The sequence below is a fragment of the Sciurus vulgaris genome, assembly GCF_902686455.1.
Source record: "Sciurus vulgaris genome assembly, chromosome: 3".
Taxonomy (NCBI): domain Eukaryota; kingdom Metazoa; phylum Chordata; class Mammalia; order Rodentia; family Sciuridae; genus Sciurus; species Sciurus vulgaris.
Genome location: NC_136463.1, coordinates 27,384,927 through 27,399,057, shown reverse-complemented (window position 1 = coordinate 27,399,057; position 14,131 = coordinate 27,384,927). Strand labels below are relative to the sequence as shown.

The 14,131-nt window shown below is 42.3% G+C and overlaps 1 protein-coding gene across 1 annotated transcript in view; it reads right to left on the bottom strand.

Moving 5' to 3' along the window:
* Positions 1-12,873, bottom strand: part of ACSF2 (acyl-CoA synthetase family member 2) — a 34,629-nt gene extending 21,756 nt beyond the window's left edge. Inside the window, exon 1 of the mRNA XM_079133515.1 lies at positions 12,698-12,873. Within this exon, the coding sequence (XP_078989641.1) occupies positions 12,698-12,807 (110 nt within the window). The 5' untranslated portion in view covers positions 12,808-12,873. The remainder of the gene's footprint in view (positions 1-12,697) is intronic.
* Positions 12,874-14,131: the final 1,258 nt, after the last annotated feature.

Sequence of the window (14,131 nt, the reverse complement as noted above, 5' to 3'; positions counted from 1 at the left end):
GAAAAACACACACCATCAACAAGGATAAAAGACAAGCAAATGCCTGCATTTATGAATTTCATTTTAAATATAAGAGACAAAGGATTGATATTTAACCTGCATTTAAAAAAACACATAAATCAATAAGGGCGAACAATCTAACACAATAAATGAGCAAACAATATGAACAGAATAGTCACAGAAGACATGAACAATAAACATTTCAAAAGATGCCCAATCTCACTAGAAATCAGGGAAATGTAAATTAAAACCACAATAAGATACCCTTTCACCCCTACCAGAGCAGTACTGCAAGTACTTCAAAGTCCAGCAATACTAAGTATTTGCAACAAAGTGGGACAGTGGCAAAACTTGGTTGCTATTAGGGGTCACAGTAGCACAAATTCTCCAGGCAATATCTAGAAAAGCTGAAAATGTCAACTCTTCAACACAGCAATTCCACTGCTAGAGTCATGCAATGGATGAATATGTCACAGGTAAAATGAATAAATAGGTAAAATAAAATAGATCAACAGGTGTCAACATAAACGATCTCAAAAGCACATACTATTAAGTGAAAACACAAGGGAACTAGAATGCAATTTTTTTTTTTTTTTTTGCTGTAATCATAAAGCATAATGTGCATTGTTTATGAATACAAAACAGATTAAAAGCACTTACCATACTCACATGGTATGATTATAAGTGCTTTTACATTCTTTTTTAATTTTGTTGTTACTGGGGAGGTGCTTAACTCCTGAGCTATATATATCCCCAGACCATTTTATTTTTTTATTTTTGAGACAAGATCTTGCTACATTGCTCAGGGCTTCAATAAGCTGCAGAGGTTGGCTTTGCACTTGTAATCCTCTTGCCTCAACCTCCTGAGTCATTGGTGTTACACTGGCTAATTCCTAACAGATGTAAAATTTACAGACCAAATGATACAATATACTGTTTATGAACTCAGGGACATATTAAAAGTAAAACACAGCTAGGCACAATGGCATGTGCCTGTCATCTCAGCAACTTGAGAGGTTGAAGCAGGAAGACTGCAAGTTGAGGCCAGTCTGGATACATTAGTGAGATCATGTATCAAAATAAAAATTAAAATAAAGGGCCGGGGATGTAGATTGAGGCCCAAGTTCAATCCCCAGCTTTAAGAAAAATCTAATACATGCTCCTAAGCAACATAATTTAAATTTATCATAGGAGGGATATAAAATGGACTTTAATTTCATCTGCAATGATTTATTTCTTCTATTTATAATTTGTTGAAACAAGTACAGTTAAATTTTAATTCTGAATCAGGCACACAGGTGTTCTTATTCTATCATGTGACTGTGTTTAAAATATTTTCCGTTTGAATTTTTAATTTTTAAAAATGTTTTATATGAAATTCTCTTTCTTATTTTTTGGGGGGATACTAGGAAGTGAATTTAGGGGTGCTTTACCACTAAGCTACATCTCCAGCCTCCCCATCATACACCACACACTCTTTTTTTTTTGAGACAGGGTCTCACTAAGTCGCCTAGACTGGCCACAAACTTGCAATCCTCCCTCCTCAGCCTGGTGAGTCACCATTATAGATATACATCTTATATGAAATCCTTAAGAAGAAAAATACAAAGGGATTGCTGGGGAGACTTAGATAGGAGAATTGCTTGAATTCAGGAGTTTGAGGCCAGCCTTGGCAACATAATAAGGTTCTGTCTCCTAAAATAAATTAATAAATAAAAAAGTAAATAAATAAATCCAGGGGCTTCATGGCATCCTAAGAAGGGTATCTAAAACATTAGAAAGACTGAGTAACTTCCTGGAATGGACAGGAGACCTACATTTAAGGCAATGAGGAAGAGCCCCACTCTGTCCATGAAGTTCATGGGCCATACTGTAGGAAGCCTCAGTACTCATCCACCACACTCTGTGTTCCAGCAAAATGGTCCAGTGCACCTCTGAACTCACGGCAGTTGAAAGGCAGGGCTCTGGAGGGTTCTGAAAATGGTGGACTAGAGGAACCCACCACATGGTAACTGCTCTCTGAGACTGAATTGAAATGGCAGTTCTGCAGCATGATGAGGTAGGAAGACTGTGGGAAAGCACTGGAAACCAACTCAGAGAGCCAGCAACCAGGGGAAAACCAGAAATACTGGGTTTTAGAGGGAAGAGAATTAATAAAAGGCATAGACTGCAGCAGCAGCTGGCGTGCGGTGACTCGGTGGGAAGGGGCCCCTACCCTCCAATGACCTGAAAGAAAATTTCTCAGTGACTTTAAGAAAAGCAGGATCCACCGTCCAGCAAATTCACAATCTGAACAGGAAAAGTTGAGGTACTGCGAAGTGAGCAGGCATGGACAGAGGCCCGGCACTTCCTAGTGGAGTTAGTACAAGTGAGGAAGCAGTCCCAGCTTCGAGATTCTTTGTTTGGACTTTCTGAGTGGGAGATTAGAAGTCCCCACAGTTATCGTTCATAGAGTAGAACTGGGTTGGGTCGGGATAGAGTGGAAAGCTGCACCCACAGCGTCATACTGCAGACCTGGCCACCTCCCCAACACCCAGAAGTATCTGAAGGATCTGCTGAAGTGGCCTGGCACTTTCCATACGGCTCTGCCCAGTGCATGGACTGAGGCTCTCAGAATAAAAAGTACTGGGCAGTCCGGGGTGATCCACAGGCTCCCCAGGTGAGAGGGTGGGTAAGAAGCCCCTGTTCCCATACTCAGAAACAAAAACACAGTCAACCAAATTGAGGGTGAATTCTTCTCCAAAAGAAATACTCCACCAAAACCTGCTGGCAGGCCAGGAGTGGGTGGAGCTCAGCACACAGACTCCCCTAACAAGTTTGGCTAGGTTGAGTCAAAGCTGTGAATGAGCAATAGAAGAGTACAAACATTCTCATAGCTGGGGGGATTATAAAATTGAAACCCTGGAAAGAAATGTCTCCACTTTTAAAACCTCAGCAAGGAGAAAACTGATTTTTTTATGATTGTTTTTTAAATATCTCCTCTGCTTTCTTCAATGACCCACTCATTATTCGAAAGTTCAATTTCCATGTGTTTGCACAGTTTCTGTAGTTCTTCCTGCTGTTGATTTTTAATGTCATTCCATTATGATCTGATAAGATGCAAGGAATTATTCCAGCTTTTTCATATTTGCTATTACTTTCTTTGTGGCTTAGAATATGATCTATTTTGGAGAAATTTTCATGAACAGCTGAAAAGAAAGTATTCAGCTGTTGTTGATGAAATATTTTGTAAACTGTGAGCAGTGGTGCACATCTGTAATCTCAGCAACTTGGGAGGCTGAGGTAAGAGAATTGCAAGTTCAAAGCCAGTGTTAGCCAAGCCCCAAGCAACTTAGTGAGACCTTATCTCAAAATAAAAAAAAATTTAAAAGACTCAGTAGTCAAACACCCCTGGGATCAATTCCCAGTACTCTCCACCAAAAAAAGAAATTTTCTATAGTTGTTTGTTAAATCCATCTGATCTGAAGTATAGTTTAACTCTGTAGTATCTCTGTTGATTTTTTGAATGGATGACCTATTAGTGAGTAAGGTGTATTGAAACTTGATTATCTTGATTATGCTAATCTGGAGGTTTTCATTCTCAGATATACCCCCAGTTTAGGGAAGAGTGTAAAGAGATATCTACTTACATAATAAGGGGAATCCATCAAAACAGATGGCTAAACAACATAGAACCTCTGAAAATTTTAAGAAACAAGTCAGTTTTAAAAGTTGATTTTTAAAATGATCAATGAATTAAAAGAAGATCTAAGGAATGAACTAAAGGAGAAAATAAAGGATATCAAAGAGCACTTCAGTAAAGAGATAGAGATTCTAAAAAAAAAAAATCTTGGAAATGAGAAGTTGAATAAATCAAATGACAAATTCAGTTGAAAGTCTCTTGACTAGATCAGATCAAGTAGGAGACAAAATCTTGGAGCTTGAAGACAAGGTGGCCAGCCTTGAACAATCAAATCATATTAAAGAAAAATAAATTGTGATTAGAATATGCAAGAACTCTGGCACAAAATTAAGAGAGCAAACGTAAGGTTAATAGTCATTGAGGAAGGAGCAGAGATACTGGCTAATGACATTGATAACTTATTCAGAGAAATAATAGAAGAGAATTTTCCAAGCTTGGGGAATGAAATGAGTATTCAGATACTGGATCCATTTAGAACCCCAAATAGATAAGATCAGAGCCTCTCCACAACACCTTAGAATTAAAATGAGAAAAGTACAAGATCAAAGAAAGAATTTTAAAAATCAGAAGAGAGAGATGCCAGGTCACATTTAGTAGAAAATCAATCAAAAGAACATCAGATTTATTAGCAGAACCCCTAAAGTCTATGAGGGGTTGGAATGACATATTTCAAGCCCTGAAAGAACATAACTACAAACCAAGAATGCTATATCCAGAGTGCTATATCTTCAATGAAGAAATAAAAACATTCCGAGATAAGGAGAAACTAAAGAAATCCATGACTATTAAGCCAGCATTGCAGAAGATACTTAAAGAACTCCTACAAACAGAAGATAAAATTAGCCAATAGAGCTCAAAAAAGAATAAGTATCATTAAAAAACTAGATAAGCAAATGAGAAATAGAATCAAAACAATTATTAGAAATAAATCAAAATGACAGGAGATAGTATATACCTCTATAATCACACTGAATGTAAATATACTCATTGTTCTAAGTAAAAGACATAAACTGGCAGATTGGATTTAAAAACAAGGCCCAATGATACATTGCCTGAAAGAAACACATCTCAAAGGCAAAGACATCCACAGATTAAAAGTAAAAGGATGGGAAATGATACTTCATGCAAATATAACCCCAAAACAAGCAGGAATAGCTACTTTCAGAAGTAGCAGACTTCAAGTCAAAATTAGTTAGACAAGATAAAGAAAATCAATACATATTGGTAAAGGGAACAATCCAACAAGATACAACAATAGTAACCATTTTTGCCCCAAATGTCACTGCACCCAATTACATAAACAAATAGTATTCATCATAAAGGCTCAGATAGGCCCAATACAATGATACTGGGTGATTTCAATACCTGTCTCTCACTAACAGATAGGTCATCCAGACATAAAGTCAACAAAGATACTATCAAATTAAATCATACTATAGATCAAGTGGATTAACAGATATTATATATATATGTGTGTGTGTGTGTGTGTATATGTATATATATACATACATATATATACTTATATATATATATATACATACATATGTTTATTTATTTATTTTATTTCTGTACCAGAAATTGAACCCGGGGTGCTTAGCACTAAGCCACATAAATGAAAAGGGCTGGGAGATGCAGCTCAGTGGCAGAAAACTCCCGAGTCCAATCCCCAGTTTTTTTTTGGTACGGAGGATTGAATCCAGGGGTGCCTAACCACTGAGTAACACCTCCTGCCCTTCATTATATTTTATTTAGAGACAGGTTCTTGCTGAGTTACTAAGTATCTCACTAAGTTTGCTGAGGCTGGCTTTAAACTCACAATCCTCCTGCCTCAGCCTCCTGAGCCGCTGGGATTATAGGCATGTGCCACCACGCCTGACTCAACTGCCAGTTTTGCAAGGAAAAAAAAGAAATGCATAATAAAATATTAGCAAATAATATTTAACATCACATTAAAAATATTGTACATCATGATCAAGTTAGTTTCGTTTCGGGGATGCAAGAATGGTTCAACATACAAGAATCAATAAATGTTATACACCACTTAAATAGAATCAAGGACAAAAATCACATGATCCTCCAAATATATGCTGAAAAAACCTTTGACGAAATTCAACACCTATTCATGATAAAAGCCCTGAAGAAACTATGGACAAAAGAAATTTACCTTAACATCATAAAGGTTTTATATGACAAAACCAAAGCTAACAGTCTACTGAATGGAGAAAGACTGAAAGCATTTCTTCTAAAACAGGAACAAGACAAGGATGCGCATTTTCTCCACTCCAATTCAATATAGTGCTTGAAACTTTTGCCAGAATAATTAGGCAAGAGAAGGCAAAGAAAGTGCTACCAATAGGAAAGAAAGAAATCAAATTGTCCCTGTTTGCAAATGACATGATCCTGTACTTAGAAGGTCTTAAAAGTTCCACCAGAGAACTTCTAGAGCTGATAAATACCTTCAGCAAAGTAGCGGGATACAAAATCAACATTAAAAAACAACAACAACAACAAACAAACAAACAAAAAACCAGCTTTTCTGTCCACCATTTTTTTTTCTATAAAAAAATCTGCTGAGAAAGAAATCAGAAAAACAATTCCTTTCACAATAGCTTCAAAAGAAGTAAATCTCACCAAAGAGATGAAAAACCTCTATAAGGAGAATTATAAAACACTGAAAAAAGAAATTAAAGAAGATACCAGAAGATCTCTCATGTATGTGGATAGGCAGAATTAATATTGTTAAAATGTCATACTACTAAAAGAGATCTACAGCTTCAATGCAATCCTTAGCAAAATACCAATGGTATTCGCAAAACTTGAGAAAAAAATCATAAAATTTATATGGAAGAACAAAAGGCCCAGAAAACCAAAGCAATTTTGAGTAAAAAGAATAAAGTTGGAGGCATCACAATACCCAACTTCAAATTGCACTACAGAGCCATAGTTCCAAAACAGCTTAGTATTGGCGTAAAAATAGTCACATAGACCAATGGAACAGAATAGAAGACAGAGACAAACCCACACAGCTATAATCATCTGATTCTTGACAAAGATGCCAAAAGCTTATGTTGGAGAAAAGAGTCTTTTTAAGCAAATGTGTTGGGAAAACTGGATATCCATAGGTAAAAGATCAAAAATAGATTCCTATTTCTCACCCTGCACAGAAGTCAATTCAAAATGGATCAAAGACCTTGGAAAAGGACCAGAAACTTTGCAACTGCTAGAAGAGAATATAGGGAAAATACAAATAGACAGAGGCAACAACCGCCAGGCGTGGTGGCGCAGGCCGGTAATCCCAGTGGCTCGGGAGGCTGAGACAGGAGGATGGCGAGTTCAAAGTTAGCCTTGGCAATTTAAGAGAGGCCCTGAGCAACTTAGTGAGACATAGTGGGATGTACCTTGGGTTCAATCCCTGGCGCGCGCGCACACACACACACACACACACACACACACACACAAGACATAGGCAACAATGTCCTTCATAGGACTCCTTGCTCATAAATAATACTGAGAACCAATAAATGGGACGGCATAAAACTAAAAAGGTTCTTAACCTCAAAGGAAACAATGAATCGTGTGAGGAGAGAATCTACAGAATGGGAGAAAATCTTTGCCAGCTCTTCTTCCAAGAGAGGATTAATACCCAGAATATATAAAGAATATTAAAAAACTCAACACCAAAATGAAATAAAATACTAACCCAATTCAATAAATGGGCAAATGAACTAAACAGACACTTCTCAAAAGAAATGCAAATGGCCAAAAATAATTTGAAAAACTGTTCAACGTCTTTAGCCAACAGGGGAATGCAAAATTAAAACTAGATTGAGATTTCATCTCACTCCAGTTAGAATGAGATTAAGGGGGCTGGGGATATAGCTCAGTTTGTAGAGTGCTTGCAAGTACAAGGCCCTGGGTTCAATCCCTGGCACCCCCCCAAAAAAAAAAAAAATGACAATCATCAAGAATACAAATAAATGTGGATTTTCCTTATAAGACTAGGAATGGAAACACCATATGATCCAGTGATACCACTCCTCAGTATTTACCCCAAAGAACTAAAGTCAGCATACAATAGAATTACATATACACCCATGCTCACAGCAACATCATGCACACTGGCCAAGTGATGGAGCCAGCCTAGGTGTCCATCAACAGATGAATGGACAAAGAAAACAATAGACATGATGGAATTCTTTCGTTTTTATTTTAAATTGCCACTGGGAATCGAACCCAGGGGTGCTTGTTCTTTTCTCCTTTTTCTTTTTTCGCAGTCCTTTTTCTTTTCTCCACATTTTTTTATTGGTGCATTATTGTACATACTAGTAGGATTTGTTGTTACATATTCATACATGCAAACAATATAACAACATAAATGGGCCAATATCATTCCCCAGCACTTCCCCCTCCCTCCTCTCCTCTCACCCCCACCTCCAGTCCTTTTTATTTTTTATTTTGATACAGGATCTCACTAAGTTGCTGAGGCTGGCCTTGAACTTGTGATCCTCCTGCTTCAGCCTCCTAAATTGCTGGGATTACAGGTGTAAGCCACCACACCCAGCCACAATGGAGTTTTATTCAGCCATGAAGAAGAACCAAATTACATCATTTTCAGAAAAGCAAGTGAACTGGAGAGCATTATGTTAAGTGAAATAAGCCAGACTCAGAAAGTTGAGGATTGTGTTTTCTCTCATATATCTTATATGTGGAAGCTAGAGAGAAAAAAGGGGAAAAGGGGTCTTATGAAAATAGAAGATCAGTAGGGTAGAAGAAGAGGGCCAGAGGGAGGGCGGGGACGGGGCGGGGGAGGGTAAAGGGAGGAGGTAAACTAATCAAAGTGTGGTGTGTGCATGTATGAATATGCCACAATGAAACACACTATCCTGTGTAATTATTAGGCATCATTTTTTTAAAAAGACATAGCTGGGCACAATGGCCTATGCTATAATCCCAGTGATTTGGGAGGTTGAGGTAGGAGGATCACAAGTTCAAGACCAGCCTCAGCAACCTAGTGAGGCTCTAAGCAACTTAGCCAGACCCTCTCTTAAAATAGAAAATAAAAAGAGCTGGGGATGTAGCTCAGTAGTAGAGCACCTCTGGGTTCAATCCCCAGTACTGGGTGAGGTGGGGAGAAAAGAAAAGGTTCTCAGTAAAAAAATGAACTTTGACCAAGTCTTATAACCTACATAAAATAATAATAAAAATAATGATGATGATGATAACTTAAAATGGACAGAGACTTAAAATTCTTGGACCTGACATCAAATGAATGATACATAAGAGGAAAAACTAATAAGCTGGACTTCATTAAAATTTTAAAAACTTTGCTGTTCAAAAAAGTATATTAAGAGCAGAAAAAAAAAAAAAAAAACTACGGAGTAAGATATTTGCCAACTACAACATATTTGACAAGGGATGAGAATACATAAGGAATTCTGAAACACTGAGCTGTTTAATATACCATCTCACTTTTATGCATTTTTGTCAACTTAATTAGTCAAAACTCCCCTTGGTTTTTAAGTCAAAGAAGCCAGACCAAAGTATATGTTCTAGCATCAAGAACAGGCAAAATTAATCTAAGGAGACAGAAATCAGAACAGTGGTTGCCTTTGGTTAAAGAAAAAAAAATTAACTTTAAAGGGGCAGAAGAGAAATTTCTAGAGCTGTATGGTCTATATGGTGCTCTAGTTACATGTGGCTATGGAACACTTAAGATGTGGCTAGTTGGAATTAAGATATGCCATATATATTAGATGCGCATCCTGTTTAGAACACATTATGAGAAAACAAAGTATCTCACTGACAATTTTTAAAAGATTGACTTACACATTGAAATAACATTTTAGCCACACTAAGTTGAAGAAAATATATCAGCAATTAGCGGGCTGGGGCTATAGGTCAGTTGGTACAGTGTTTGCCTCGCAAGCACAAGGCCCTGAGTTCAATCCCCAGTACCGCAAAAAAAAAAAAAAATCATCAATTAACATCTCAAAACCAGGTGTAATGGCGCAAGTGCAGAGGCTGGAGGATCACAAGTTCAAGGCCAGTCCAGGCAACTTAGTGAGACACTGTCTCAAAAATAAAATAGGCAGGGAAATAGCTTAGTGGTAGAGCACTTGCCTCACATATTTGAGGACCTAGCTTTGATCCCCAGTACTGCAAACAAAACAAAAAACTCTCCCTGGCTTGTCTTCCCCATCTCATCATGTGATGCTCTCTGCTATGTCCCAACCAGTGGGAAGGCCCTCAACAAATGCTGAGCCAATATGACTCCATACTCTCATACTTCCCAGCCTCCAGAACTGTGAGCAAAGTGAACCTCTATTCTTTATACACTGCTCAGGTTGTAGTATTCAGTTAGGGCCAACAGAAAACAAAGACAATTAAAATTTAGTGAACTATAGTGTAATTTACTGTATGTAATTATATCATAAAGCCCTATGATCACCGCCCGACATAACCCTCCTGAGGGAATCTACAGCCTATGAAAGATGCAGACTACAAAGACTTCCTGCGTAGGAAGGGTTACAATAAAGCTCTTGAACAAGCTAGTCTATTGGTGGCGGTATCCATTCTCGGCATTTCAAATGGTGTGTGTGTCTTTGGGACATGTAGAGAAAGTATATAGGACATAGGAAGTTGTTATTTGGGTCCAGCAAACTCTCTCAAAAAGAAAGGGGATGAGGCTGGGGTGTAGCTCAGTCATGGAGTTTCTGCCTAGCATGCATGAAGCCCTCGGTTTGATCCCCAGCACCAAAATCAACCAACCAACCAAACAAACAAAAAAAAAACAAAAAATACAGGGGACATTTTGGAAGGCCTGAAACAGTTGGATTCAGGAGGCATCAATGCTTCAGGTTTCCCCTTGAGACACACTGGTACAGAGCCCCAGGGGAAGAGAGCCCAGGTGTCAGACAGGGGTAGACACTGTCAAGACACTGTCACATGATGGAAATGCTAAGGTGCATACAACTTGTAGAGCTTAGCTTTCTAGAATGAGCCCTGCCTCAAAGGAAAGACTGAACCCAAAGCAAGTTTCTGCCCATATACTCAACAAACCAGCAAGTGATTTAGCAACAAACTAACCCGGGTTCAGAGGTTAGGAAACATGACCCAGAAGTGGAGGAGCCAGGACTGTCACTCAAGATGGTCTGGCTTCAAAGTTATTGCTCTTTCCTGTCAGGCAACCCCAGTGACCTGAAGTCACAGACCTGGTGTGCTGGGCAGCAGGAAAGAAACTACATGTGACCACATCAGAAAGAGCGGAGGGTAGAAGTCCAGAAGCTTCTACACCATGGTACCTGGAGCGCTACACAGTAATCATCTTGATTTCTCTCTCTTTTCTTTTCTTTCTTTTTTTTTAATTCGACGGACCGCTTTTTTAACTCGATGGACTATAAGATCCTAGAAGACTCAGAAACTGAGTTCTAAGGCTTCCATATCCACAGCACCTACTAGGTGCCGGACACAGTGTGTGTTTTCAGGAATGCTTGTGGAATGTCTGAGACAGCTGAGGCTTCTGAACAGAAAAGTAGGGAAGAAATCAGACAAAACCATCCCCGGGGAAGAGCACAAGAGAGGGGGAACGGAAGGAATGAAAACAGTTAGGCCAAACACTCAGGAAATCTTATCTCCCTACATAAATATCTCTTCCTGACACAGAGACAATTTCTCTAAGTCCTGGTGTCCCCCTCTCCCAGAGATCAGAGGCCTGGGGCAGCAAAGTGACTAGCTTTGTTTAACACAGGAAAATGTCAAAGGTCAAGAATATTGCTGTGTGGCCCTAGGAGCCTATGAACCTGATTTAGCATCATACATTCTGGGGAGTAACTTTCAGAGTCCTCTGGCCTGAGAGGGGCACACAGGAGTTCAACCATGAGGCTTGGAGGCTGTGGGTGGGGGAGGGCTGAGCTAGCTAGGAGGGCACTGGGAGGGAGGGAAGGAGGGACACAGATGGAAGAGAACCCCGCTCTCTCCCGCCAGGTCCCAACTGTTGGCAGGACTGGATCCCCTGGGTTTTCTCACAAAATGAAACAGAGTGATGTTAAAATATCATGTGTTTTCAGGCTTTTAAGAACACCAGTAAGTTAAAAAAAAAAAAAAAAGAAAATATTGTGATCCTAAGAGTTCTGGCCTACTGGCCTAAAAGGAATGTGCATCTCCCTTGAACCCCTCTAGCCATTTTTTTTTTTTTTTTAAATACCAAATCTAGTTGTTGGCGACCCAGTCCTGGTAGGCTTCTTCCACATTCAGGCCCACAGCCCAGATGATGTGGAAACATGGTGCCCTGATCACAGATTTAGCACCCTGCCCAAAGGGGTGGCAGGGCAGGCTGCACCCTGCCCTTCCCCCTGCTGGGTGATGAAGGTAATACCACCACTAATGTCCTGGGAAAGCCAGCTCCACCTAACCAAGGCCTCCCCCTTGTAGCCTCATGGGGTCTTCCCAATCAGCTTTACTTACACCCTCCACCTGCCAGTCCCCAACCCTTTGCACTGAGGATGGAAGAGAACAGGCCCTGAAGTAGATGGCAAGGAAGAGAGGACAGTGTTTGCCAGCAGCTGATGAGGACAGGGGAGACTGCTGAGTTCAGTGGCCTGAGTGGGGGGAGGGGCTGCACAGATGATGATCCCCAAGTTTATCCCCAGGGAGTTGCAGTTCAGAGGCAGTCGTGCGGGCAGAGCCCGGGCCTTGGCCCTTGCCCCTGCCCCTTAGGGTAGACTGCTAAAGACCCACACTCCTGGGCCATAAAGGGAAGAATCTACAGTCGCGGACTAGATCAGACTCAAGGCAGGACCACTGTAGCCTCCGGCGGCCCTAGTCCCGGGCCTGGCCAGCTTTTCCTGTTGCCTCGGTGCTAGAGAACGGGGCGGGAGTGCCAGTGAGGACCATCCAGAGGCGGCCCAGCCACGGGCCTCCCAGCAAGTGGGATGGGTCCCCAGCGAAGCTCTGCAGGATCCCCCAAGTTCCTTTCCGGGGCACTGCCCAGCCCCCTCTCTTCCCCGGGGCGGGTACCTGAGCGGACGGACGTGCTGCCACTTCGCTTCCCGCCAACCCCGAGAGAGGACGGCCCGGGGCCCCTGCAGCCCCAGGCTGGCGGCACACAGTCTCCCGAGGCGCAGCATCCCGGCATAGACAGCCTCGGCTCGCTTCGCCGCGAGTCCCGGCCCGAGGAAACTTTTAAAGTGAGCCGAGGCGGGGCGAGCGCGGAACGGGCGGGGAGGCGGGAGGGTCGCCTCTGCCTATGGGGTGCGGAGGACTGGGTCCCGGCGGGGCGGAGCGAGGCGAGGCGGGAGGTGGCGACTCTGCGCCCAGGGCCACCTTCGCCTCGGACCGTGGCCCTCCCGGCCCACCCTCCAAGAATTGCCCTGGTTTCCCTCTGAAGGCCTGGCTGCAGCCCAAGACCGGCCGCTCCCAACCATCAGGGGCCCGGGTGTAGGGGGCCGAGGCGTCTGTTAAGTTCATAAAGGGGAAGGCAGCGGTGCCTCAGTGCTGAGCCAGATGGCAAGGTCAAGGCTGGTCAGTCCCCTGCACCCCGTTTAGCGCGCGGGCAACGTGGGAACCCACTGCTTGTGGCGGGCCAGAGGCTAAAGGAGGCGACGCCGAGTGCCCCGAGACCTGCCAGCTGGAACAGAGAGCCCGAGGCAGGCGGGAGGCGCCGGGACAAAGAGTGCCGCGAAAGAATCCTGTGTGCCGGCAGTCGTGGGGTCAAGTCCCGGGGGAGGCCAGGCATCGGCCTCAGCCAGTGCCCCCATCTCACACTCTCCCCCTATGCCTCTGCCTTGACGCCTCCCCCGCCACCGAGTAGGGCTAGAGGACAGTGCACCGCCCGGTGGCCTCATGGACTGGGACATGTGTATCCTATCTGCCATCTTCCTGTCCTAACTTAGGGCCTAAAACTCAATTCTCTGAGTCTCCCTGAGACTTGAATGGAAAGCACCCAGGCGGGAGGCTCAGCTGGAGCCTCCTCACTCTGTCCCCTGCACCTTCTCCTGGTCCTCTGAAGTCCAGAGGTGTGGAAAGGGGAGAAAGACTGGGTCAGAGCTGCAGAATTCAGAGAAAGGGTCCATATCTGGACTTGACGGGAAAAGGTGGCACTGGGTATCAAAATTTGGCACAGTTTATATTATCTTCTAGGTCTTGAACTGTCCTTGACTCTTCCTCCAGAGGAGGACGGGAAGAGTAAAGGGAGAAAGGTCATGGCAGGTGACCTTTCCTCTCTTGACTTGGAGGTCATGAAGTAAACCAGGCCAGGTAGAAGCTGTCCCTGAGGGTGGAGCCTGGCCTGAGGAACCTTTGAGCTTTGGCTCAACGGAGGTCACTCAGCTGTTCCTCTTTATGATACACAGAGTGACTTCAAATCCCCTTGGAACATCGACTTGTGAGAATGGACCCTACATTTTACATTGTATGGGATTGGGGCAGCTAGTCAAAGGATCAGAGAGATGT